The sequence below is a fragment of the Zootermopsis nevadensis genome, unplaced genomic scaffold, assembly GCF_977971745.1.
Source record: "Zootermopsis nevadensis isolate Lab colony 2312 unplaced genomic scaffold, Znev_1.0 Znev_ptg000031l, whole genome shotgun sequence".
Taxonomy (NCBI): domain Eukaryota; kingdom Metazoa; phylum Arthropoda; class Insecta; order Blattodea; family Termopsidae; genus Zootermopsis; species Zootermopsis nevadensis.
Window position 1 is genome coordinate 6,134,536 of NW_028259163.1, and position 23,681 is coordinate 6,158,216.

At 39.5% G+C, this 23,681-nt stretch overlaps 1 protein-coding gene across 2 annotated transcripts; it reads right to left on the reverse strand.

The window, feature by feature from the left end:
• Positions 1-7,630: 7,630 nt before the first annotated feature.
• LOC110832528 (kelch-like protein 10) lies at positions 7,631-22,513 on the reverse strand. 2 transcript variants are annotated; one of them, XM_087359350.1, is made up of 10 exons: positions 22,321-22,513; positions 19,961-20,148; positions 18,447-18,698; positions 16,813-17,092; positions 14,167-14,403; positions 13,118-13,290; positions 12,646-12,815; positions 11,643-11,801; positions 9,278-9,482; positions 7,631-7,905 (listed from the first exon to the last, which is right to left on the reverse strand). In XM_087359350.1, the coding sequence occupies exons 2-10, from the start codon at positions 20,143-20,145 to the stop codon at positions 7,773-7,775; spliced, it is 1,794 nt and encodes a 597-aa protein (XP_087215476.1). In that variant the 5' UTR covers positions 20,146-20,148; positions 22,321-22,513; the 3' UTR covers positions 7,631-7,772. The 2 variants fall into 2 exon arrangements, with proteins under 2 accessions (XP_087215476.1, XP_087215477.1); XM_087359351.1 differs by lacking the exon at positions 19,961-20,148.
• Positions 22,514-23,681: the final 1,168 nt, after the last annotated feature.

Sequence of the window (23,681 nt, forward strand, 5' to 3'; positions counted from 1 at the left end):
TGTTTGTTTAGATTTATTGTAGCATATGTGACTTTCTTTAGCATTCTTAATTATGTACAAATTTAGGTAGAAGCATAAGAATAAGGTCGTCTACAAGCACAAGGACTGGTAGAAGATTTACATAAAATTAGAATGACTTGTACAGAAAATGGAGAAAAAGGAGGAAGTAAATCCTAATTTTCAGGAGCATTGACAACTAAAAATAGCAAAAATGCATCTTGAGATTTGCCATGCCTAACAGCAAAGGAAAAGGTGAATAGATATTCTTGAAATTTGACATTAGGGAGTTTACTGTAACTTTTCCTAATCTGTTACAGCATAATTATAATAACACTGATAATGTCCACTATACTGAAACATGTCTTTTGTTTCCTTCCATTCTCAGATATAATATTAAGTTTCATTTATGAAGTTCTGTAAGGTATTCATTTGTGTTAGAGGGATCACTCAAGAGGGGTCAAATCTGTAAAAACTGGAGACATTTTGGCATTTTCAACAGGCTTCCTAGCTTAAAATATACTTCCCATTCTTATCGTTTAGTACTCTGAATGGAATTGTCTGTCAGTTACGAAATACTGTTCCACAGAAGCCATGGAAAAGTTATTTACTAAGTTCACAAACAGAATATGTATAATAGACATTTGTTACGGGCTGATCACTCGTCCAGGGAGTCCTACCAAATGTCGAAATAGATCACGCAAATCTCCAAAAAGAGAGGAAAAAAGCAGACCCTGCCAAAGCGGGACAAATGCTAAAGAATAAAATGACTTCATGTTACTGAGTTGTAGAATTTTTTCTTCTATCAACATAAATGAGCATGTTCTGAGGTACATTTTAAAGCATGGTGACATTACTGAGACAGACTGTAACAGGGTATGAGATCATGCAAATCATGTTACTAACTTATGATTAATAACAGTAAATAAAATTTACATATCTTATGCCCATCAACTGGTATACTTTAAGAAATAAACTTTGAGTGTAACTCTGAATTTTAGTAACATTATTGTCCTATCAACATAACCTTAAGTGACATGTTACAGGTAATTAAATTAATTCATTTTATAATGCTCTGAAACTAAAATATTGATAGGAAAGGCAGAATATAATGAAGGTTAGTTTCCAGTTCCTGTATTTGCAAAACTTATTTAAAAAGGTTTATGTCAGAACCATGTTGCCATTCACAGCACATATAAATTACATACATACAATATTTTCACTAATCAAAATTACTGTACATTAGTTACTTTTTATAAAAACCTAAATTATTTCACATAGTTGCTTTGCTCTTATCTAATTTTTAAATTAAAGTTATGCTAGTAGATTGTTTATTTGCAAGATCTTGCATCATACAAATGTTTAGGATCACATAGCAATGCTGCCAACAACCATAACGTTAGTTTAGGTTCCTCAGCACCTTTCAACATTTACATGTCATAAAATTAATCACACATAATGGTTTCCCAAATTTAATATTAAGATATTGTTCAGTACTTGCAAAAGAAAAAATGTTTTGTGCTGCTGTCATGTTTACATTTTAAACAAAAAGTAATGTGTACATTCTCAGGGTTATATGGAAGCTTGAAAAAAGCATTAGAGATCATTACAGGCACAAGGATTTTGATTTTGATATATATTAAGATGAGCGGGGTGACTGGAAGAATGAGATGGGCAGGTCATGTGGCACGCATGGATGGGAAAAATATAACTCTGGAAATTCCAAGCTTAAACTCATGTATGTTGGAATAAATCTGAAAAGCACTAAAGTGTAATTACCTCATCGAGTGAATGAACAAGTATATACACAAATGCTATGCTTCTGGGTTATGACACTGTGGACTCATAGGAAAATACCAGCGTTTCAAAGAAAATATGTTTCTTTGAAACACTACAAGTCCAGTAGCATCACAACACAGAAGAACATGTCATATTCACTCCTGTGACAATCTTAAATCTCGTAACTGTATAAACAACTTTTTTTTTATTCAATTTAAAGTTGAAAGAATTAGCTACAAGAGTTTAATATGTAAGACATTTCATTGTCATGCTGGAAGAAAGGAGACTGTTAATTTACCCTCTTCCGCTGTTCACCACGTAAAGATGTACAGTAAAAACACTTCATAATGACATTTTGATCTTCTGGATTCAATAAAGATGTTTCTCCAAAACACTGGTACAACCTAAAAGTCTACATGGTGACATAACCCACGAGGCCACCATGGGCATGTTCATCACCATGAGAACCCAAAAAATAGGTTCCAAACACTCAAATCTGTTATAAAGATATTCAATTTTAATTTATCTTAATTCTCCCCTTTCTCCTAGTTTTTAATGAAAGAAACATGAGATTTATTTTGAATACCAATATCTGCTAAGAGAGCATTATCATCTTTGAGTTTGGAACCTTCATGAAGAAGCCAGTTGGCATGCCAGACATATCGCCAGCTAATATTCACTGATAATCGTTGGTAACGTGTCAGCTTCAATGTGAAATAGCGACGGATGGCACGTTTCTTCCCTGTGGTCAACTTTAAATGTCCTGTACAATATTAGCACTGAATCTCCTAAAAAATACAAATTCTTGCCCCTCAAGAGTACTGTCCTATACTTCAGTTTGTTCAGGCACATTCACATTATTAAAATTTCGCTACTGACCCATGAGAATTAAGTATGATATTTTGTCATTGTCAAGTTATACTTTCTGAACTGCTGTTTCAGGATGTCTCTTCCATTTTCTAAGCTATGACCCTGGTTTCTTTTCCATATTAAAATACAGTTTGACACTTCAAATCAACAGCTTAATCTCTTGTATTTCTGCTATACCCAAAAGTTACTTTATTACCTTCGTAGCCAGGGCCCTAATCTTATATGTCTTTCAGACACTGCCAATACTGAAACCTTTGCAAAAGCTCTGTAATACAGATAATCTTACAGTGAATGGTTGTTAACCCTATTTCCTGCCTTTAAGCTGAAGTAAATACCATTTTTCATTATTTCAATTCAAGTTTAGACATCAATTACCACAACTGGCATTTCTTCTCCATCATCACGAACAACATAAACTGTCATTGACTGGCCATGTTCAAGAGCAATCTGTGCTTGTACTTCTTCCAATGTAACACCACTTGGAAGGTCAGAGAGCAATGGGTCACATTTCAAAACATCAGTCAGGGTTTTTCGTGTTATTTCCAGCAGCTCTTGGTGACTCAAAATTTCAGGCTCACTGCCAGAAAGTTCATCTTCTTGCATCTTCTTGTTATTTTCCTCCTTAATAGTATCTGACATTGCATATTGATTAACATTGTAAAATTAACCATGTACATCAGGAAAATGAATGCACTATTCATCCAGGACTGCTAAAGATCTTGCATTAAGTAGGTGGTCTCACCATAAAGAGGCAAGTAGATATTGTGATTGTGCAGTGTCTTTCTGTTATTATACTTCCAGTTACATTTTCCACCATTAAAACATATTTATTCCACTATTTTTGTGCAAACTTGACTTAGTACAATTTGGAAACTAAACTACATAACCTACAAAAGATTAATATGTGAAGTACATTACTGACATTATTAACAAGATTGAGTTTTGTAACAAGTTAAAAATTAATTAAATCCCTTCATCTTACATCTAAAGCTCATGACATGTCAGGTGAAACTGCCTAACTTTGCCTTGAAACTCATAATAAAAATTTAGTTTCAACAGTCATTCAATTAAATGCTGTGTCAAAATCATAAAATATTCTACGAAGATGAAGTTGATGTATTGGGGGACTTTAATTTGGAAAATCTATTTTCGAAAGACGATGGTCGATTGTAAGTGTCTTATTTATTGACTTTTTTTTAGGTTTAGCATGTATAAAAATGTTTTGAGGTACAATTGATGACTGTGAAAATTTGATGCGCAGTTTGTTGGCCATGTCAACTGCTGGAGTGACAAAGAAAAGTCATTATTAGAAAATGGATTGGTATGTTGTTAATTATTCTTGTTGCTATATAATTTACAGATGAGAGTGAATGTTGAAATAGTTTAGAATTCAGAATTTGGACGAGAAGATGGTGTGGTGTTAAGGACGTCTTCCTACTATTATTTCTGTAGCAAAAGTACTTATTGGTTTTTTTTTAATGTTGTCTCTGTTATTATGCCTATCCTCTTATTCTGTTCCAACTTGAACAAACTGACACAATTAAAAATTATGGTTTGCCTGCCCCGAGGTAGTATGTTCCATCCCAACATGTTTCCGTAAAATATGTTTCAATATTATCTTTCCATAACAAGTGTTTTTATAAGTATGTTATGTTTATGTAGAGATAGTAATCTTTTCATACCATTTGTATCATGTATCAGCATGTAGAGAAGCTAATGTCGATGGATAATGTCGATTTTTTACTAAGTGACATAAACTGAAGATATACACTCATTGCAGTAAGTGAATGCATGATTAATTTCATCTTCACAAAGAAGTACAGAATTTTGTAATTACAGTGAAGTTGTTATAAGGAGGTTTTCAGTTGTGTGGAATAATTTTTGTGGTCACACATAAAGTTCTACAAAGTATATTTTCTTTCATTATCATGTTTCTCCAATTTATTTTCTTTTAATTGGGCGAAGAGTTTGAAAGCAAAAGAAAACGAAGCTACTGGATAAATGAGGAATTAATAGAATAAATAGAGAACAAAAGGAAACTATACGAGAAATGGCGAAACACTAATAAAAGAGAAGACAGAGATGAATATAAGATACAACAGAATAGGGTCCGGACGCAAATCAGAAAAGAGAAACAGAAAATTTGGGAACGGAAGTGCCAGGAAATAGAAATGTACATTGGGGGTAAAAGAACAACGGAAGTATGGAGGTTTATACGCAACCTAAAAGAACCATTTAGAGAAAAAATCAGAATACAAAATGTAGAACCATAATATTGGGAAAAATATTTCAAAGGGCTGCTCTCGGAAGGAATAAAGTAATTCCTTGGGAATAGGACAGAACCTCAAAAGGAGGAAACAGGTTAGAAAACATCACCCTGGAACAAATAAAAAATTGAGGAGCGGAAAAGCCCCAGGACCTGGAAATATCCCCAGCAGACTAATAAAAAATGGTACATTGAAATTAATGAGAATGGTGAGAAAATTAATAGAAAGAAGCATAAATGAAGGGGACATGCCAGCTGAATGAACGAGGGCATATATAAGAAGGGAAGGAAATCGCTGTAACCAACACCTTCAGGAAAATCTCATAGAAGATGAATATGGAAGACAGGAAGTAGAGGAACAAAGTGGATTTAGGACAGGACGGTCAGGTATAGATAATTTACTTTGTCTATCACAGATTATGCAGAAAAAGTGGCAAATGGGGAGAGAGCTGCATATGATCTTCCTCAATATAACAAAAGCATAAGATAATGTACCAGTGAATAAATTATGGGAAGCCCTAGAGAAGAATAAGGTAGGAAAAACTTTAATAAAGGCAGGAGAACTTCTCTATGAAGATCAAGGACAGGTAAAACTAGGAAAGAGGTTGACAACAACATTTCAGACAAGAAAAGTCTGAGACACTCTTCAGAATATAAATGAAGTATTAAAAAGGTGGAAGGGAATGGACGAAGATACAAGAATGTACACACTACAAGTGATAACAGCACAAACAGAAGAAGACCTGGAATTTATGATAAGGAAAGTAAAAGAAGAACATGAAATCTGGGGATTAACATTAAATTTAGATAAGACAATGTAATGGAATTTAGGAAATACTAATGACGGACTGATAATGGAAACGGGAGAATTAATAAAGAGGACAGAAAAGATTAAGTATCTAGGAGCGATGATAGGGGTCGAAGGGATGCATGGAATTGAAACAGAGGAGAGAATAAAACAAGGAAGGAGACTCATAGGAGCCCTCAAACTAATATTATGGGACAAGAACATCGCAAAAAGAACGAAAGAGAGAATATATAAAACGATGCTACAAAGCGTAGCTCTTTATGGAGCAGAAATTTGGCAACTTCGGAACAACAAAGAAAGAAGTTGAAAAGAAAGGAAATGGATTTCCTAAGAAGAGCGGATAATTGAGGATGTAGAGAAAAGGCAACTGATTTGGTACGGGCACGTGCAAAGGATGGAGGAGGAAAGGTTACCAAAGAAGACTGTGAAATGACAACCAAAAGAGGGAAGGAAGAGAGAAAGACCGAGACCAGGATGGAACGACGGAATTACAAGAACCATGACAGAGTGGAAACTACGTCCGGAAGGATGGGGAAATAGAGAATGGAACAAAATATTAGGAACCGGAAGACCGAAGTAACGGTCAAGAAACGGAAGAAGAAGAAGAATGTCCTTTGCAAACAAAATTACCGAAACAACTGCTGTTCATGAGAGCTGTCATAATGATGAAGAAAGCCATGGGGATATTTCGAACTCTGGGAACACGACGAGTAATTCTGGTAAACAAAGGAAAAGAAGGACTGATGTTAAACATGAATTGGATATAAAAATGATGAAATTTTTGGACAACCAAATGCATCTTTCAAGGAACGAAGACCATGAGAATCGTCGTACGGCATTTTTCAGCAGTCTTGTACCTTCCTTGGCATCACTTGACGATGATGAAACTTTGCAATTTCAAACCGGAGTTTTAAGTTTGTTACGAAACATCAAAAGAAAGAAACATACACCATACAACAATCTCTCACTACAACAAACGAATTATTACGGATGGCAAAATCCAGGTTACTTCACTCCACCACAAACGAATGTCTCAGCAAAATCACCTGGCAACGCTGTCAACAGTAACTACCGGAAGTGAATGTGACTCTGTTTTGAAAATGGATTTATCTAGCTTTTGAATTTGTTTTGTGAAAATGTGAATTTTGCTAAGTCATTTTGATTGATAGAAATATAAATTAAAAAGACTCACCTTAGGCCTATGGCTAATTTTTCTTCAGGACTAATGTTTCTTCTCGTAGTTGTGTTTTGTTTTGTCAAATCACCTTCCACTTTTCTTAACAGGTAATCAAAAGTCTAACGGTGGTCTAGCGGTTAGAACGCAGGCCTTGTAATCCTGGGGTCTCGGGTTCGATTCCCGGCGGTGCCCGAATTTATAACTTTGTTGGGCAAGGCCGTGGTCTAGGCAACACGGAGTTTTCCTCCGGGGGCTTCCCCGGTTTCTCCGTGGCATCCCAACAATTACTCCATTCACACACAGAAGAAGGCAATGGCAAACCACTTCTGGATCATCTGCCAAGAACGTATATGAACAGGTCCCAGTCCGAGAAAAGGATCGAAGGATCCTGTTCATATGGACCTATCGCCAGACAGAACACTAAATAAAATAAATCAAAAGTAGACATCGACATTCGAACGTGTGAACACTAGTAAAAATTTGCACCGTTTCGATGAAATTGCCGATACGGTAAAAATACTAAATTGTGTGAACGTTGCCTTATGCCATGAAGACGGTTTCGTAACTCGAAACATGTCGTCACAAGTGGATTTATTTAATACAAGACGCAAAGAGAATCTGCTGTGTGTTAATGGAGAGTAATATTTTGAATAAAATTAAACGTCTTTAAAATAATTAATTCCATTAGGACTTCTTGAGCAGGAAATAACGAGGCGAAATAATTTTTCCTTCTTTGCTGCAAACAATAATTCTCTTTATTTTTTTTTTGTAGTTCCTACATCAACTCCCACATTTCTACATTTCGTAAGGAAAGTAATTACAATTAATGTGTTCGTCGTGGTTGGAATCAACTGCAAACTATTTATATCTCCAATTTAGCATTTTTTACGTTTTTCCTTCATTAATTTGACTCTGTGTTTGTAGGCGTAATCGCTTGCATTCGGTAGGTTCTTGCTGACACAAGTCGACATCAGGAATCTCCTAACATTCATGTTTGCCGCCTTGTCCCTGCAATTTGAAATATTAAAAGTGAAAACAAACCCATTTTCATTATCCATCAGTATTATCTACACTCAAGACAATTTTTATCACATTTCGCAGACACAGTTACAGAAAATATGTAGCTCTACATGCGATGATGTATCTCATGAAGGACTACGTCTTCTGACATAAATAATTTATTTAATATAAATTTAATAGAAATGTAATTTGAATGTCGGTGCATTTATGTAAAGAAATTAAGAATTTTCTTAAAACTATCTTTTTCAGTCGTTAAATGTGTTGACCTATAAATATCATGTCTGATGGGTTGGCTCTGTCTTTGAGTTGAATGGAAAACTGCTTGAAGCTAAGGGAACAGCTTCCACCGAAATGTCGTTGCTTGTATTTTGTTTCCTGACAACCTTAACAAAATTCCCCCAATCGGAATTCGATATACGATTCCCTCACCATATTTCAGAACAGTTCCCACGTGATCTTTCTTTCACTCATGCGCACAGAACACCGGCCAACGTGTTATTATGACGTAATACATTTCATTACATCAGAGTGGAGGGAGAGGTTATGGCCATTTTAAAACGCTGTCAAATGACATGTGTTCTGCGCTAGCTAAGTATCTTACACTTCATTAAGCCATTACCTTCGGTCAGATTAATAAATTTAATCACACACTTTCTTTGGAGAGTTAAGCGTGTCTTGTTAGAGACATGCGCCCATGACAATATTTCCCTCTTTTAGCAATATATTTTCAAAAAAAATTTGTCCCACCAAAAATATTTCTAGAGAGGTTCTGCTGGACGTAAAACAGACTCAGACAAAAATCAAATGAATTTCTTTGGGATTTCTGGCTCTTGCACAAACAAGTGTGAAGAAATTTGTCTTCTGGGAAGTTTTTGGAGCTGCTTACCAACTCCGTCAACAGATGGCAGGTAACTGCATGGTCAAACACGCCAAGAGACAACCATTTTGAAATAAACTTCGATCAAAAATGGGAACATGAGACTAGCCTAACACTTTGATGAAAGCGGAAGATTATGGCGATGCTGATGTGCTGAACGCCAGAAACTTCCTGCCCAAGAGATTACCTCTGATCAAAGAAACTTAGTCAAAGAGCTTCTTATTAACGTAGTTACAGTTGACGTCTGATTAGCATTTCCTAGTCATTCGCCCTCTGCTTTAACGATTCAGCTCGGCTTCGCCCTGCCTGCTTTCATTCTACCCCCTTCCTCTCAGACATTTTTCGCTCGTAGTATTCAAAGCCCTGAGTAAGCAGTAAGAACGTCTGAAACGTCGGTTGTTTCAACGTCACTACACATCGCAGCAGTAACAGTTTGTGATTGTACAGCCCTGAACAATCAAACCAAGAAACAAACAAACAAACCATTTATCTTCCTTGTCATTGTAACGTTTGACACTACAGCCGGTTTCCCCAATGCCAATTCCACCGATGACAAAGATCGTGTCGTCGATCACTTCTGCGTTTAAGTAATTTGAATAGAAGTTCATGTAGGGGACCTCGGTCCACGTGTCTTCTGCAGGGTCGTACTTTTCGGTACTGAGCTCCCATGATGTCCTGTTGCGTCCTCCTGCACACACAAATTCCGTAATAGACCACAGCATATAAAAAAGCTGCCAAACGAAACTTATTCTAACCCCATTCAGCGGGAACCTTCTTGATATTTGTAACTGTCACCTGGCCACGAAATCTTTGAACTTTATAGAGCCACAAGTTTCATTACCTTATTCAAAAAAGCCGGTAGTTGACCTCTTCTCACATACTCTAGATCCTTAAAAATATTTTAATATTCTCCTTCCTTTTAAGGCTATAAATTAAAAGTGGTATCTTATCTTCAACATTACCAATTATAACTCCCTAGATGTTTGTGTTTCTCGTAACTTCAATGCTTCACACTCCGCCCGTCTTACCCAACTGACTTTACGCTCTTAAAATTTGTAATTCCATAAACGGAACGAATGAAACAAATACAACGAAGAAATTTCATTCCCTCTTGCAGTGTTAATATTAGTAGCAGGAACGAAGTTAAGGATGAAATAGCTTTATTATTATTATTTATTGTTCTGTCTGACGACAGGTCCATATGAACAGGATCCTTCGATCCTTTTCTCGGACTGGGACCTGTTCATATACGTTCTTGGCAGATGATCCAGAAGTGGTTTGCCATTGCCTTCTTCTGTGTGAGTGTGAATGGAGTAATTGTTGGGATGCCACGGAGGAAAACTCCGTGTTGCCTAGACCACGGTCTTGCCCAACACAAGTTATAAATTCGGGCACCGCCGGGAATCGAACCCGAGACCCCAGGATTACAAGGCCAGCGTTCTAACCGCTAGACCACCTCATCTTATTATTATTTGGTGTTCTGTCTGACGACAGGTCCATATGAACAGGATCCTTCGATCCTTTTCTCGGACTGGGACCTGTTCATATACGTTCTTGGCAGATGATCCAGAAGTGGTTTGCCATTGCCTTCTTCTGTGTGAGTGTGAATGGAGTAATTGTTGGGATGCCACGGAGGAAAACTCCGTGTTGCCTAGACCACGGTCTTGCCCAACACAAGTTATAAATTCGGGCACCGCCGGGAATCGAACCCGAGACCCCAGGATTACAAGGCCAGCGTTCTAACCGCTAGACCACCTCATCTTATTATTATTTGGTGTTCTGTCTGACGACAGGTCCATATGAACAGGATCCTTCCATCCTTTTCTCGGACTGGGACCTGTTCTTATACGTTCTTGGCAGATGATCCAGAAGTGGTTTGCCATTGCCTTCTTCTGTGTGTGAATGGAGTAATTGTTGGGATGCCACGGAGGAAAACTCCGTGTTGCCTAGACCACGGTCTTGCCCAACACAAGTTATAAATTCGGGCACCGCCGGGAATCGAACCCGAGACCCCAGGATTACAAGGCCAGCGTTCTAACCGCTAGACCACCGTGGCATTATTATCGTACTTGTAACATCAGATGAGCCGGCGTAGCTCAGTCAGTATATTGACTAGCTACGAGCTGGGCGACTGGGGTTCGATCCCAGGCGGGGGCTGAGTATTTTTCCTCAAGTCTCTGTGTCCAGACCGGCTCTGGGGCCCACCCAGCCTCCTGTCCAATGGGTACCGGGGTCCTTTCCGCGGGGAGTGATGCTGACCACTCACTCCCATCTAGTGCCGAGGTCAGGAAAGCTATACCTCCACTCACCCCAAGCTCCTGTACGGCACGTAGTGGGATAACTTTACTTTGCTTACTTGTAGCATCAGGCAATTGCGCCTGACATCTGTTTTCTGCTTCATGAAAGTAGCCTTAAATATCAACACAAGATGCACTGTTCAAAACGGCGTTACAAAAACAACTAACGAAAAGCAAATACTGTGAAGGGACTGCTTTAAACCATCGGTTTTTTGGGGGTAAAAGCGCGGAAAACTGAAATCTCCTTGCTAAAAGAACAAAATATTTACCTTCAAAACTGGGACTGTGTGAAAAATGAGGCATACCTTAATATAGATACCACAAGAGATTATACAATGTTAGTTAGTTAGTTAGTTAGTTAGTTAAGTGTTCTTTGTGGAGAATGTAATCGAAACCACGAATCAGGGTTAAAATTATTGACTCTGTGATGAAAGGAGAAAAATGCTGTTCATAAAATCTCAGTCACTCAAAGCAAACCGGAAGACATTTCACAACAGCGATTTCTGTAAAAATGATAGTGGAGCATCACTCGGAATGTCCAGAGTTCTCACCTAGGGCGTACAGACAGCCGTGGAACTCGACGCAAGAAAAATTGGCACGTCCAGATAGCATTGGTGCAACGAACGTCCACTGGTCGATGTCCGGGTCATAAACTTCCACCGAGTTTACATAATTCTTATTATGAGATCCACCAGCGACGTATATTTTGTCTGTAAAAACAAATTAGCTATAATTAAAGTGGTCCATGCAGAGCACAGACATGGGACAATCCCTACTTAAATTTGTAAATCTATTAATGATATTGTATTTAATGTACCCCTTCGAGTCACAGAAACTGCACAGACACGGCCGTCTCTGTTCATCTGTTTCTTTGTTTCGAATGCAGACAATCAGCATGTCAAAGGAAACGAGTTTAACTGATAAAATTTAACATAAACAGCATAAAGTGCTTACATTAATGCGTAATGGAAATTATGGTAAGTTACATCTTCTGTGAGACGAATTTTATTTAATTTGAAACCTGAAATGTACGGTACGAGCTGCCAAGCGGTGCTCTACATTTATAATACAATTTGATATTTACATGAGATTATTAATTGTCTCAAAAACATATTACATCTGTATTATTTGAGAGAAAGTTTGATAGTTTAATTGTTGTTTGCACTCATTCCGAGTGCACACTACAAAGGCAGAAGACCATGTCGAGGCACAGCTTACAAGAGCAGAAGAAACCATCACGCACTCAGAACTTCAAGCCGTTGCAGTCTGTGAAATAACGTAGTCCGTAGGACGGATAAAAAAATTGGTTATTAAAGGATTTTGGGTTAATGGAGTGGGGGAAACTAAGATCAAGTTTAAGAGGAATGCCTTGATGATGAAGGCGTAAAGTTAGTCGGTAGAAGGCAAACGACAGCCATCTTCGTACTAGCACCGTGAGAAAATCAAATCCTGCGACTCCTTCAACAGTTCTTGGGTTCTCACACGCGGACAGACAGACAGACGCCTCGCCTTCTGCACTAAGTCACACGTTTCTGTTTCACGGCATTTACGTACCATTCAGCACAGCCGCACTGGCATCGAATCGCTCTGTGTTCATGGGAGCGATCAAAGACCACTGTTTCGCCTTGCGGTCGTATCTTTCAGCCGTTCTGTAATACTCATAACAATCGTAACCGCCCATGGCGTACACTGCGCCTCGCAGAACTGCCACACTTAAACTGCGTCTGAAATGGTAAAAGTACACGCTCAGCTATGCTCATTTATTTCTGATGGAGATACATTTCCTCTCGCAGAACGCAATTGTTCGCTCGTCATTGTTGAATCTTAACTCAAATGAATTAAAATACAAATCGTATTCTTAATACCAACTTTGTCGCAAAAGTCCTGCCACCTATTCACACTTTGCACGATACTCCTGTATGTGAGTGGTACAACAACATTTGTATTTTGACTAAGAGAGCGACTATCAGCTTTTGAAGAAGGAATTTATTCCTAGGAGTTCCTTAGTTACCGATCTGCATCTTACCTTCGGGCATTCATAGGCGCCACCTCGCGGCATGTCTTCGTAACAGCGTTGAAGCAGCGACAGGAGCTTATACATCGAAAGCCGTCTTCGGTACCTCCGATGACGTAAATGTCGAAACCGACCACTGCCGTGCCATGGTTCATTCGAGGACCGATCGAGTCGATCCCCTCCACCTGCAGGAACAACAGGTAATGGTTTTACGTTTCTTTGGGTCACTTGGTCTACTGAAGTGAAGTCCTTACATTGGAGTCCAAGCGACAAACCACCGGAGCAGAGGTGCAACCCCCAACAGTGGACCGAAATTGCTACACCGTGGAGGGAGGCACTCGACAAAGACCGCGAGAAATTAACTTGGAGGAATGGAGGAATTATGAGAGACGGAGGAAACAGGAAGACCCGAAGAGAAGCTCAAACATTACCAGTGCCCTCGTCAAATACGACAGACAAATGTAGAATTAATTTCTGATCAACAGCTGACATTTCAGGTTCGTACGATGGCAAAGACAGATTTTGGTGTTTTGGGGTATTTGACGCAAATCTGGAGGCAGTACGTCCCCCACCCTACCCCAAACAGTGTGTCAGCCTTCTAATTCACGAGGCGTTACCAGCCAGATGGCCAGCATCGACACTGATCAGTGCTTCATTTATTACGTTGAAATCAACTGACGATCACCGATGACTTCGTTCCATGTTTAAATTCAGCAGACAGGTAGCCATGAGAGTTGATGTAGGAAACTTATTGTAAATGGTATTTAGAAAAACTTCACATCCTTGGTCGATTCCTATTAGAACTTACTTTGTACGTGAGACTCAGCAGTTGTGTAATTTATGTATTTATTCTTTTTAATTCACGTCTTTGGAGCATAACTTAAAAAAGGGTTCACTGCAATAGAAATAAACGAACACGAACTAAAGAGGCGACGAGGTGCTCGTGATTAAGCTTAAATAAACACTTACCTAGTAAAAGTAAGCAAAAAGGAGGAAAAGTAGTTTTTCTCGGAGGCGTCATCTAACAAGTCACGGTAAGAGTAGAAATGCGTGCAACTCACCACACTCCACCGGTCCGCTCGTGCGTCGTACGCTTCGATCACATCTGACGGCCATCCGTCCCTCTTCCCACCAATAGCAAACAGAATGTCCTGTGGGATTCGCGGGCGGGCAATCCTTGGTGTCACGAATTCTTTGTCTCCCCTCGTCATCATTTGCACGTCGCGTAGGAACTCAATCGTCTCCAAGATCACAGGTCTGCACGCCTTATTCCCCGTCACGTAAGGGTGCTTTGACACCTGTTGAACAGTTCAATGTGGACCTTAAAATCTTTTAGGAAGGGATGGCATGAGGAGTTGTAGAGGAAACAAGAAATTCACACATAATTTGGTTGGGAACTCACCGAAATCTACTATGGTATATACGGGAAAATATGTTTTTTGGTTTATGTAACGACGCACTTAATAAATGCACAGGTTGTTGAGAGAAGCGAAGTCAAGGTTACATCAATCTTAGAGGAAACTATTGAAATGTGTTTCAACCGAAAGTTAAATACTTGAGTAATTATTGCATTTTGAGTTACATCCAAAAATTGTAATTTATTTCTCGTCTCTCCCGTGCGATAACCACATTCTTTTTGATTCGATAACTTTCATTAGTCGTCAAAATTACGTAACATCAAAAGAAAATTATGACAATTAGTTGCTTCGAGTATCAAGGGAGGCAACCTTCTGCATGTTGATGGTTGGGTGGAAGGCCCGTCAACACAACAGCGTGTGGTTATGGGCTCGATGTCTATTAAGAGCCATTGCATGTTTCGACCTTAATTGGTCATCATCAGGTTTTTCTCTTTAAGTGTTCGAAAATAGTAGATACGAATGATAAGGTTTAAAGACATTTGACGAAGATAACATTTTCATGGATCCGTGCGATTGTTTCACAAATATTAGTAAGAGGTGAGAGCCTGAAAACACAGGGCGTTTGACCTAGAGTAGAAACATTTTTTCTCTCGGGTTAAAGCGCATTCTGAAATGGAAGTAATAATATCATAAGCTGTGAGGTTGGTTCGTGAGATGACGGTTAAAATATTAGAATGTTAAAGTTGTCTATGAATTTGAAGCCCCTTGGGTAATTTACTCTTGGATGGAGAACGAAGCTTTCTTGCTGCAATTTTCCGATATCTGTTGTCCCTATGTGGTCAATCAGCTGAGGATTATCATGCTGAAATGATCTCGGGGTTGACTATATACAGGCTGAGTCAGAAGTAAGTTTACAAACTTCGTGTGCGTGTTCCAGGACCAAAAACTAGAAAAGATTTTCCTATGAACATGGGGTCGCAAATGTTTCATTTTCGAAATAATAGCCAAAAATTAGTTTCAATCAATTTACTTTATATCAAAGTGAATCCAGCTTCCAGCAAAGATTTTCAATTAACATTTGGGCAGGAATTGTTGGCGACGTGCTTATTGGTCCACGCGTCTAAGAGGACCTTCACATCGGCGATTCTTAAGAAGACACTTGCCACGTCTCCTTGAAGATTTACAACTGAATACAAGAAGACAAATGTGATTTATGCACGACAGAGCCCCAGAACACTTCTCCCATCGCGTCAGATATCATCTCAATGAACAGTACTCTCAGCGATGGCCACCGAGGTCACCGGACCTGACTCCATTTGACTTTTATATGTGGAGTCCCTTGAAGTCCGTTGTTTATGCAACACCCACAAACAATGAAGACGGCCTATGGGAACGTGTGCAGATGATTAGAGAAAATCCTGGTATTTTGTACGTCGTGCTCGTGCATGTGTGGAGAATCTGTTATAAAGAAACATCCCTGTTCTTATACTTGGCAATAAAGGCAAACATTGAAACTTATTTTTGGCTATTATTTCGAAAATGAAACATTTGCGACCCCATGTTCATAGGAAAATCTTTTCTAGTTTTTGGTCCTGGAACACGCACACGAAGTTTGTAAACTTACTTCTGACTCAGCCTGTATATCGTCGGAGATGCGTGATATTATTACAGCGGCTGAGATACGCTTCTAATGGCAGTAGGATCTTCGGTTAAGTAGAACGCTGAGCCAGAAGACGTGATTATCTGTTGGGGGATTTTTTTATTCAATCTGAGTGGGCGTTTGAATTTAGTTAACGGTGGAATGCTGTAACTGAACTGAAACACGTGATGGATCTTAATAAACGCTGAGACTCTAATAAAAGTTTGTATTGCCGACGGACTGTCAAACTTACAGACGATGAATAAAAGGCGATTATTAACTCCACACACATATCTGCATAAGATGCTGAATCAAATGTTTGTTTTGCACATATTCACATATATGCGAGCGTGTTACCAGTGGCATTCCACAGGTAGGCATTATAACCATGGAAACTAAGGCAATCTGAGGATTTCTTACGCAGCAAATTTTTCGCGGAATAAAGCATTCAAATCATTCTGTAATTTTCACGTTGTTGGTGTAAGATTTTAACCAGAATTGAAATGTGTCAACAGATTACGCTAAATCCCATCAGTATCAAATCTAATGATCTTCCGTTTAGACGTTCTCGAGCTGGATCTGCGGACAGACAGACGGAATTTTACGTGACGAAGATTTACATTAATTAGTTACGAACACGTGTGAATATGGAATTGAAAATGCGGGCTTCAGTTCCTATAAACATCCACGATTTCAGGGGCAATACTGACCTCGTCCTTAAAAAAATTTGCTTCAAATAGTCCCAGTCTGACGCCTTTCAAAAGGCCCGCGATGTGGCCTTTCCTGTTGTCCGGGTCGTCGTTGATCCACCGGAGAATGAACTCCCACACAAATTTTTCGTCCTTCACGTTCAGTTCATCGGAATCGATTACCGCTTGCAGCTCCTCTACAGGCAGTTCCAGCAATTCTTCGCTCTTCTGAGACAATTCCACGAAGTTAAGCGCAACGAAGCGACGAGCACGAGTCTCAAGGTCGGCGCAGAACTGCAACCTGCGACAGCGAGGGTAAGAGCCGACTCAGAATCGATCTCCTTCGAACTCTGACACATTGAAACACTGAAGCAATAACTGGATTCTCAAGGATATGCAAACACCACAGTATTTCGCCTTCAGTTTTTACCTTAACCATTTGAAGCCCGAATGAACGAGACTGAGAGGAGACATGTGGAGAAGCAACGATGAGAGACGCTCCGTTTAACCGGGGCAAAATAGAAAGTTTTCGGCTCTGAATGTTCCCAGGCAATGCCCGCTCGTCCTCGTGATAAGGTTACAGGTTGAAACAAGGGCATGGCGTACGCAAGTGAAGAAGGCAGTGAGATGTGGAGTGTAGAATTTAGAATTCTGGCATTAACCTTGGCGAAACGACGTTTTGGTAACTGTGTGTGTTAATCCAGTGAAACCTCGTGTAACCGACCTTTACAGGGGGAACCACGGGTCGGATAAGCCAATAAGTCGAACGAGCGAGGGAAAGGGGAACGTGGTCATGAAATTGAACAAACAAGTAGGGATTCAATACGCACAAGCCGACGGCAAAAGTCACTTGTGGGCGTTGTTCGAGGGAGTCCCTGCATTAAAATAGTGAATTTATCAGTCATTCTGTTCATCGCATGAACTAGAGATTCTGGTGTGATTCTGCCGATTTCAGTTGATTTGCTTGCTATGATGTCCTGAACAACAAGGAGTAGGGGGTTCAGCACCTACGGGAACCAGCGAGTTGTTTTTCGTCTTTGCCCGATAAAAAACAATTCTCTAAATGTCCTGAAGTGTTCATAATACTCAGCAGAATCTGGATGTAAGGTTACATCAATGATCTGTACCTCGTGGACATCGCTTTAACACATCTGGCCGGTGGAAACCAATCGCAAGCGATCTGGTTGAAATTCGGTCGCTTAATGCGGGAATCGGATAATCGACGCTCGGTTAACAGAGGTTTTGCTGTATGCAGAAAATGTGGGGCTGAATGTTGATTTTGATATTGGGAGGATTATGTAAGAAGCAAGGAATACCGCAGAGAAGGAATGAATGAATAAAAGAAATTCGAGAGGAAGGCAGATTTAATTATGACCATGCAATAGGTCGCTATTCACGTTCTACATGGTGAATTTAATAATCTGATAGTCATAATGACGATCAAAACATAAGCAGTTAAATCAGAACATTTAAATTGCAGGCACATTAATAGCAACCTGCCAACAGTCCTGACCTACAACGCTTTATAATTTCCCCAGTCCTCAGCCAGAGTCTTTAATCTCAGACCCGGCACTCGGCTGCTCTCTTGAGGAAAGCTGATTCGCTCCAGCGACGAAGACTGGCGTCACAGAAAATGACAAATGAACAGCAATTACCTTGCGAAATGCATGATGTCGACACAGTTGTCGACGTCTATCTCGTCCATGAAGAAGTCACAGCAGAGTGCAGTAACGCCTGGTATACACAAGTACTCAGCCGTCTCGAGCAGCTGACGCACGTTCTTGGAGTGGATTTCCATCTTACGAAAATAAGCATAATTCAGTATCTGAGTCATCGTGTCTGAACTGACTCCGTGGAGGAGAACATCCGGCTCCTCATTGATGTGCAGTGTTGTTGTGAAGAGTGTCCTGAAAATTCACGAAGCAGTCTTCGATTTCGAGAAATGGCGAGCAGAATATTACAAGACAAGCGCATAAACTTTAAGTTTTTATGACTCACGTAGCCAAATAAAAGTATCCATTTGTGGTGGATGAATTTTTGTTATTTGAAGACTTCAAAAACTCCCAGAATGTGTACTAATGGGACCAGATTTACTGTGAGATTGTGAAGAATATTACTTACAAATCGGATAGCAAACAGCGAACATTTGTACTATAGAATGGTAACCTCGGTTATTACAGACCCTTGAATCCTCCAAGAGATATCAGAGGTTATAGCAACTTTTACAGAAATTTTAAAGCCAATCAGCAAATGAACACAAATATTTCAACATACATTGCGGGCTGTACATTCCACTGATTGATCAGTTCGTAATATGAAATCTATTTGTTCTGTGAAAACATTTTCCAAAAAACAAACAACTTAAAAGAAAAGCCGATTTTTCTACGCGGCTTTTACAACCAGCAAACAATTTCCTATTACAAATTAAGGGCTTTGCAATGTAAGTCAAACAGAAAGATTTGATTGTCGGAAAACTTAAAGAGGGGCACAGCTTGTAATATGACGTGAGAAACTTCTGTTGGAAAACAGAAACAATTATTCACGGTTATAATTCACTTCTCATTTCAAGTACGCACCAAATCTTTATTTAAAACACAAGAAAGTTAACGAATGCACAAATTCTCGAACGATTCTCTCCTGCCAATGAAACATTTCTCGCGAAGACATTTGTTACAGTTAATTATTTTAGACAGAGCAACTCACAGCAGCTTTCAATATTCCGGACAATGGCGTGACGAAGGTGCATTACCAAATTACTTTGTCGGTCGTCTCTATGTATTAAAACCAAGACGATTTTGGAAATGGATTCTATTTCTCCCTCCAGATCGATTGACTGTCACCTTGGTACAACCGCACTTAAAAAATTAGTACAAAAAACCACGTACGTCGTCTGGGATGTTGTGTCGTAGAAATTATCGGACGTTTCAAAGGTGCTTACTGCCTCCATCATCAAGGAAAGAAGGCAGTAAGTACGTCTGAAATGCCACTCGTTTCTACGGCGCAACGTCCAGAAGACATTTTTCTTCTTCCTCACCGTCGTGAAATTTCATGACAATGAACAAATAACAAAAGACAAATAGCAAAGGGGATAAAACATTTCACATACGAATTGAGGTCTATTAAGTCCTTATTTCACGTATTAATCAACCACGTCAGTAAATAAACACACCTGAAATATGCGCTACGCATCGACAGAATCACTCTGCGGACTGGGAAGACGCCGCCGTCCTCTAACCTCAACACCGCGTCACACAAGAGTTTATTCTCTCTCAGCTCATTCAGAGGGACCAATGCTTTGGTGTACGTGCACCTGTCGCCATGTTGAGAACGGCAGAGACTTTGGTTTGACTCCATCTCCTGAAAAACAGTCGATCGCTGTTACGGGTTTTTCTTCATACTGACCGGTGTGCACATCAAATGAGAGAGAATGAGATTGAACACGGTACTGAGAAGAATATCTGGTCCTGCTAGAGAGCTACTGACAAGGGAATGGCGAAAATTTCGTAAAATGGAGCTTTATAGTTCTCCTCACTAATTAATAAATTGTAGGCTGTCAGATGAAGGATGATGAGATTGGCGGGGCATGTAGAACACATGGATGAGGCAAGAATTGCAACTTTTTAATCGTAAGACCTGAAACGAAAAGTTAACTCGAGAGTCCTCTGCGTTGTTGGGATAATATTAAAATGGATCTTAGAGAAGTGGGGAATGAAGGTGTGGCTTGTGGATGTGGCTTAGAGGCGGGATCTTGGAAAGACGAACATGAAACTTCATGTTTCATAAAAGACGAGATATTTAATCACCTGGGCTACTGTTAGATTCTTAAGCAGGACTTCGACTCCATGGACTAAGTTTGTTTCTTCGTTACAGGAACGACAGTTGAGATTCAATACAAAATGACAAATCTGTAAATGTGACTGATATAACTAACTAATTACATAAACGGCTTGCGGAACACGAAGATTCATTACCGAACTAACTAAAGCTATCCAATAAAATCCAGTCCCCCTTCAACTCCTATCTCCCTTAGATCCCGATTGAGATTATCCTCCCATCTACGTCTAGGTCTCCCCAGCTGGCTCTTCTCCTCAGGCTTTCCAAAAATACCCGGTGCACACCTCTCGCCCCATCCATGCACTCCACATGCCCCGCCCATCTCACTCTTCTTGGCTTAATCACCCTAAAGATGTGACTGATTTAGGCAATATTAAGTCATGCCGCGTGTTTGTCATTACTCGCATGAACTTAAATCTTCTTTTATATAAACTACGTAGACATTACGTATAAAATATCAAGTAATCTATAAAGTCTTAGATGCTTCGACTCTGGTGAACCGATTTTAAAAAATTACGACAAAAATATGCCATTGAAATTGCGTGACCTTTGATGCAGAACGAGACAGTTAAAAAATAAATTTTTGAAAAAGAAAGTTACGCCTTTTCATAGAAATAAAATTTTCGATTTCTTCTCTCTCTGTAGAACTAGAAGTGCTTAAGAGCTTACATGATTAAGTCCTTTCAGCCTAAGTTATACATTTATATACACTACAAGCACAAGATGAAATTTAAATTTACCAAAGGAACGCGAGAATTACAGTTGGGAACAGTCACAAAAGCTGATCGTTGCTCTACCGCATGCGTGGGTGAGGCCTACCCACACACTTCAATGTGCAGGATATTCTGTGAAGAGTCGACTGGTACTCAGCTCGTAAAAAAATAGCTCACTTTCTTTACTGAACCAGAAGGTTCATCATTGTGTTCACAAAAGCCCGCCACCGGGGTCCATCCTGAGCCACTTCGCTCCATCGAGTCCCATCTCCTAAAGGTCCATCTTAATGTTATCCTTCCACCTACGCCAGAGGTCTCCTCCCTTCAGGCCTCCCAACCAATAAATTATAAACTTCCCTCCCCTGCCCACCCCCTCCGTAACAACATCCGGCGAGGACCACAAGCCCTAGAGCTCGTCGTGCATTTTTCTCTCTTATCTGTCCTCGTTTTGGGTCCAAACATCTTCCTCAGCACTCTGTTCTCCGAGACCCTCAGTCTATGTTCCTCCCTCAAAGTGAAAGACCACGTTTTGCACCCATAAATACTTTGCACTCAATAATAGCAAGCATTCCCCGGATTTAATCTGCTGATGTAGGGAGATTCGTCGATAATTAGGCTTTTAAATCCGGAATAAAAATTCTTCACTCATCCCTAAAACGCTTTGATAATGTCGATGTATCAAGTGATGAAAGGTTTTAGAATTATTATTCAGAATATAAACCCCACTTCTTAACATCAATATATTTTTATTAAGATTCTGGGCTAAGAAACACGTTTTATTGTTTTAAAATTTAAAATGTTAATTGCCTACCGGAATATTATTTTACTATCAATGATGCCGTGAACAAACAGAAGTCAATCGAATATTACTTGAAATTGTGTTAAAAAGAAGACAAGCCTAATTCTCTTACACGAGTTCACAAATGCAGATGAAAACATTAAATGTGATGAACAACAAAAATAATAAATAGGAATTCCTTACCTCAAACTTTGATCAACTGTAAGAGACCACGAAGTCTACGGGCAATTACCAATTTAATCCAAACTAAAATGGAGTATCACAGATTTCTTAATAATTCTTCTATAAGATAAGAACTCGTGATATTCTAAGAGGTTTTTAAGAACACAAAATTATCTTCTCTACGACGCACTTCTACAAGCGATTCACAGCTCAGCTCTTTCCACACTAACGAAAGCGGATTGTTGACGGTAGTAATGAAACACAACAATGCCGAGTAAACAGATGACGCAACAATTAGTTTCTTAGGTAAAGGAATGGAGTGCAATACGGTTCATTCAGGCTATTATACTGCATGCATATTAAATGAGAAAAGAGCCTTACGGCATGCTCAGCCAAGATTGTTGCAGACGTGGGTTAGAAATTCGAATACTTTTTCTTGCATTGTTGTAGACGCAGGTGTTCAAATAAAAACTGACCATTGTCGGTCAATATTTACACATTGTTGGTAGTTGAGAAAACAACAAAGATAATTACTCTAGCTTATAATTTGGTTGAATCACTCATAATATAAAGTACTTTCCCTATGAGAAGAGGACACATTTAAAAATAATCGAAAGAGACGAGAAGAAAACTACAATTCCAGTTGCCCTTATTTAAAAATGACGCCCGGCTTCATTAATTTTAAAGATGATTTTTGAGGGGCCCGGGCGCTGGGCCAGAGAAAATGTTTCCTACCTTCGAAGCCCGCCAAAGATATTTTCTGTCGTTCGGACAGCAATCACTAGGGACGAATGGCGCTAAGGAAAATTCTGTTTTTGTTCCTGGGAAATGATTTGACTGACTAAGGTCACAAGCCCGAAAACTGTCTGAGACCCAGAAGATGAATTTGTAAGAAACTGTCGTATTTCCCCTTAGTCTACTAGTCAAGTGTTGACATTCTTTACTCGTTCGCTTGTGAAGTGACTTAAGACAAATGAGAGAACACTGGAAGGTCAGAACCCTGGGAAAAGTGTCCTGGGTTCGATTTCCTTCAAGGGCGGTTCCTAACTCCGAAACTAAGTGAGACAGAACAATGGCGCCAGGATCAGGGCTTTCTGCCTCGAAGGGGAGATTACGGAAACGAAGGCCTCGACACTGGGTTCGACTCCTGACAAGAAGAATGGTTTCTGTTGAACGCAGCCGCGGTAAGCGAGCGACGCCAAGGAAAAAAACTTGCGTTTCGGAGAGGAAATTACAGGATCTAAGGTCACGGATCCGAATACAGTCCTTGGTTCGAGTCTATCTTAAGATGTTGAAGCAAACTATTTTTTGGACCTAATGCATATTCCAAGACCAAAAACCAATAAAAATGTCGTTTTGGAGACTGGAGTCTTTTTCATCTC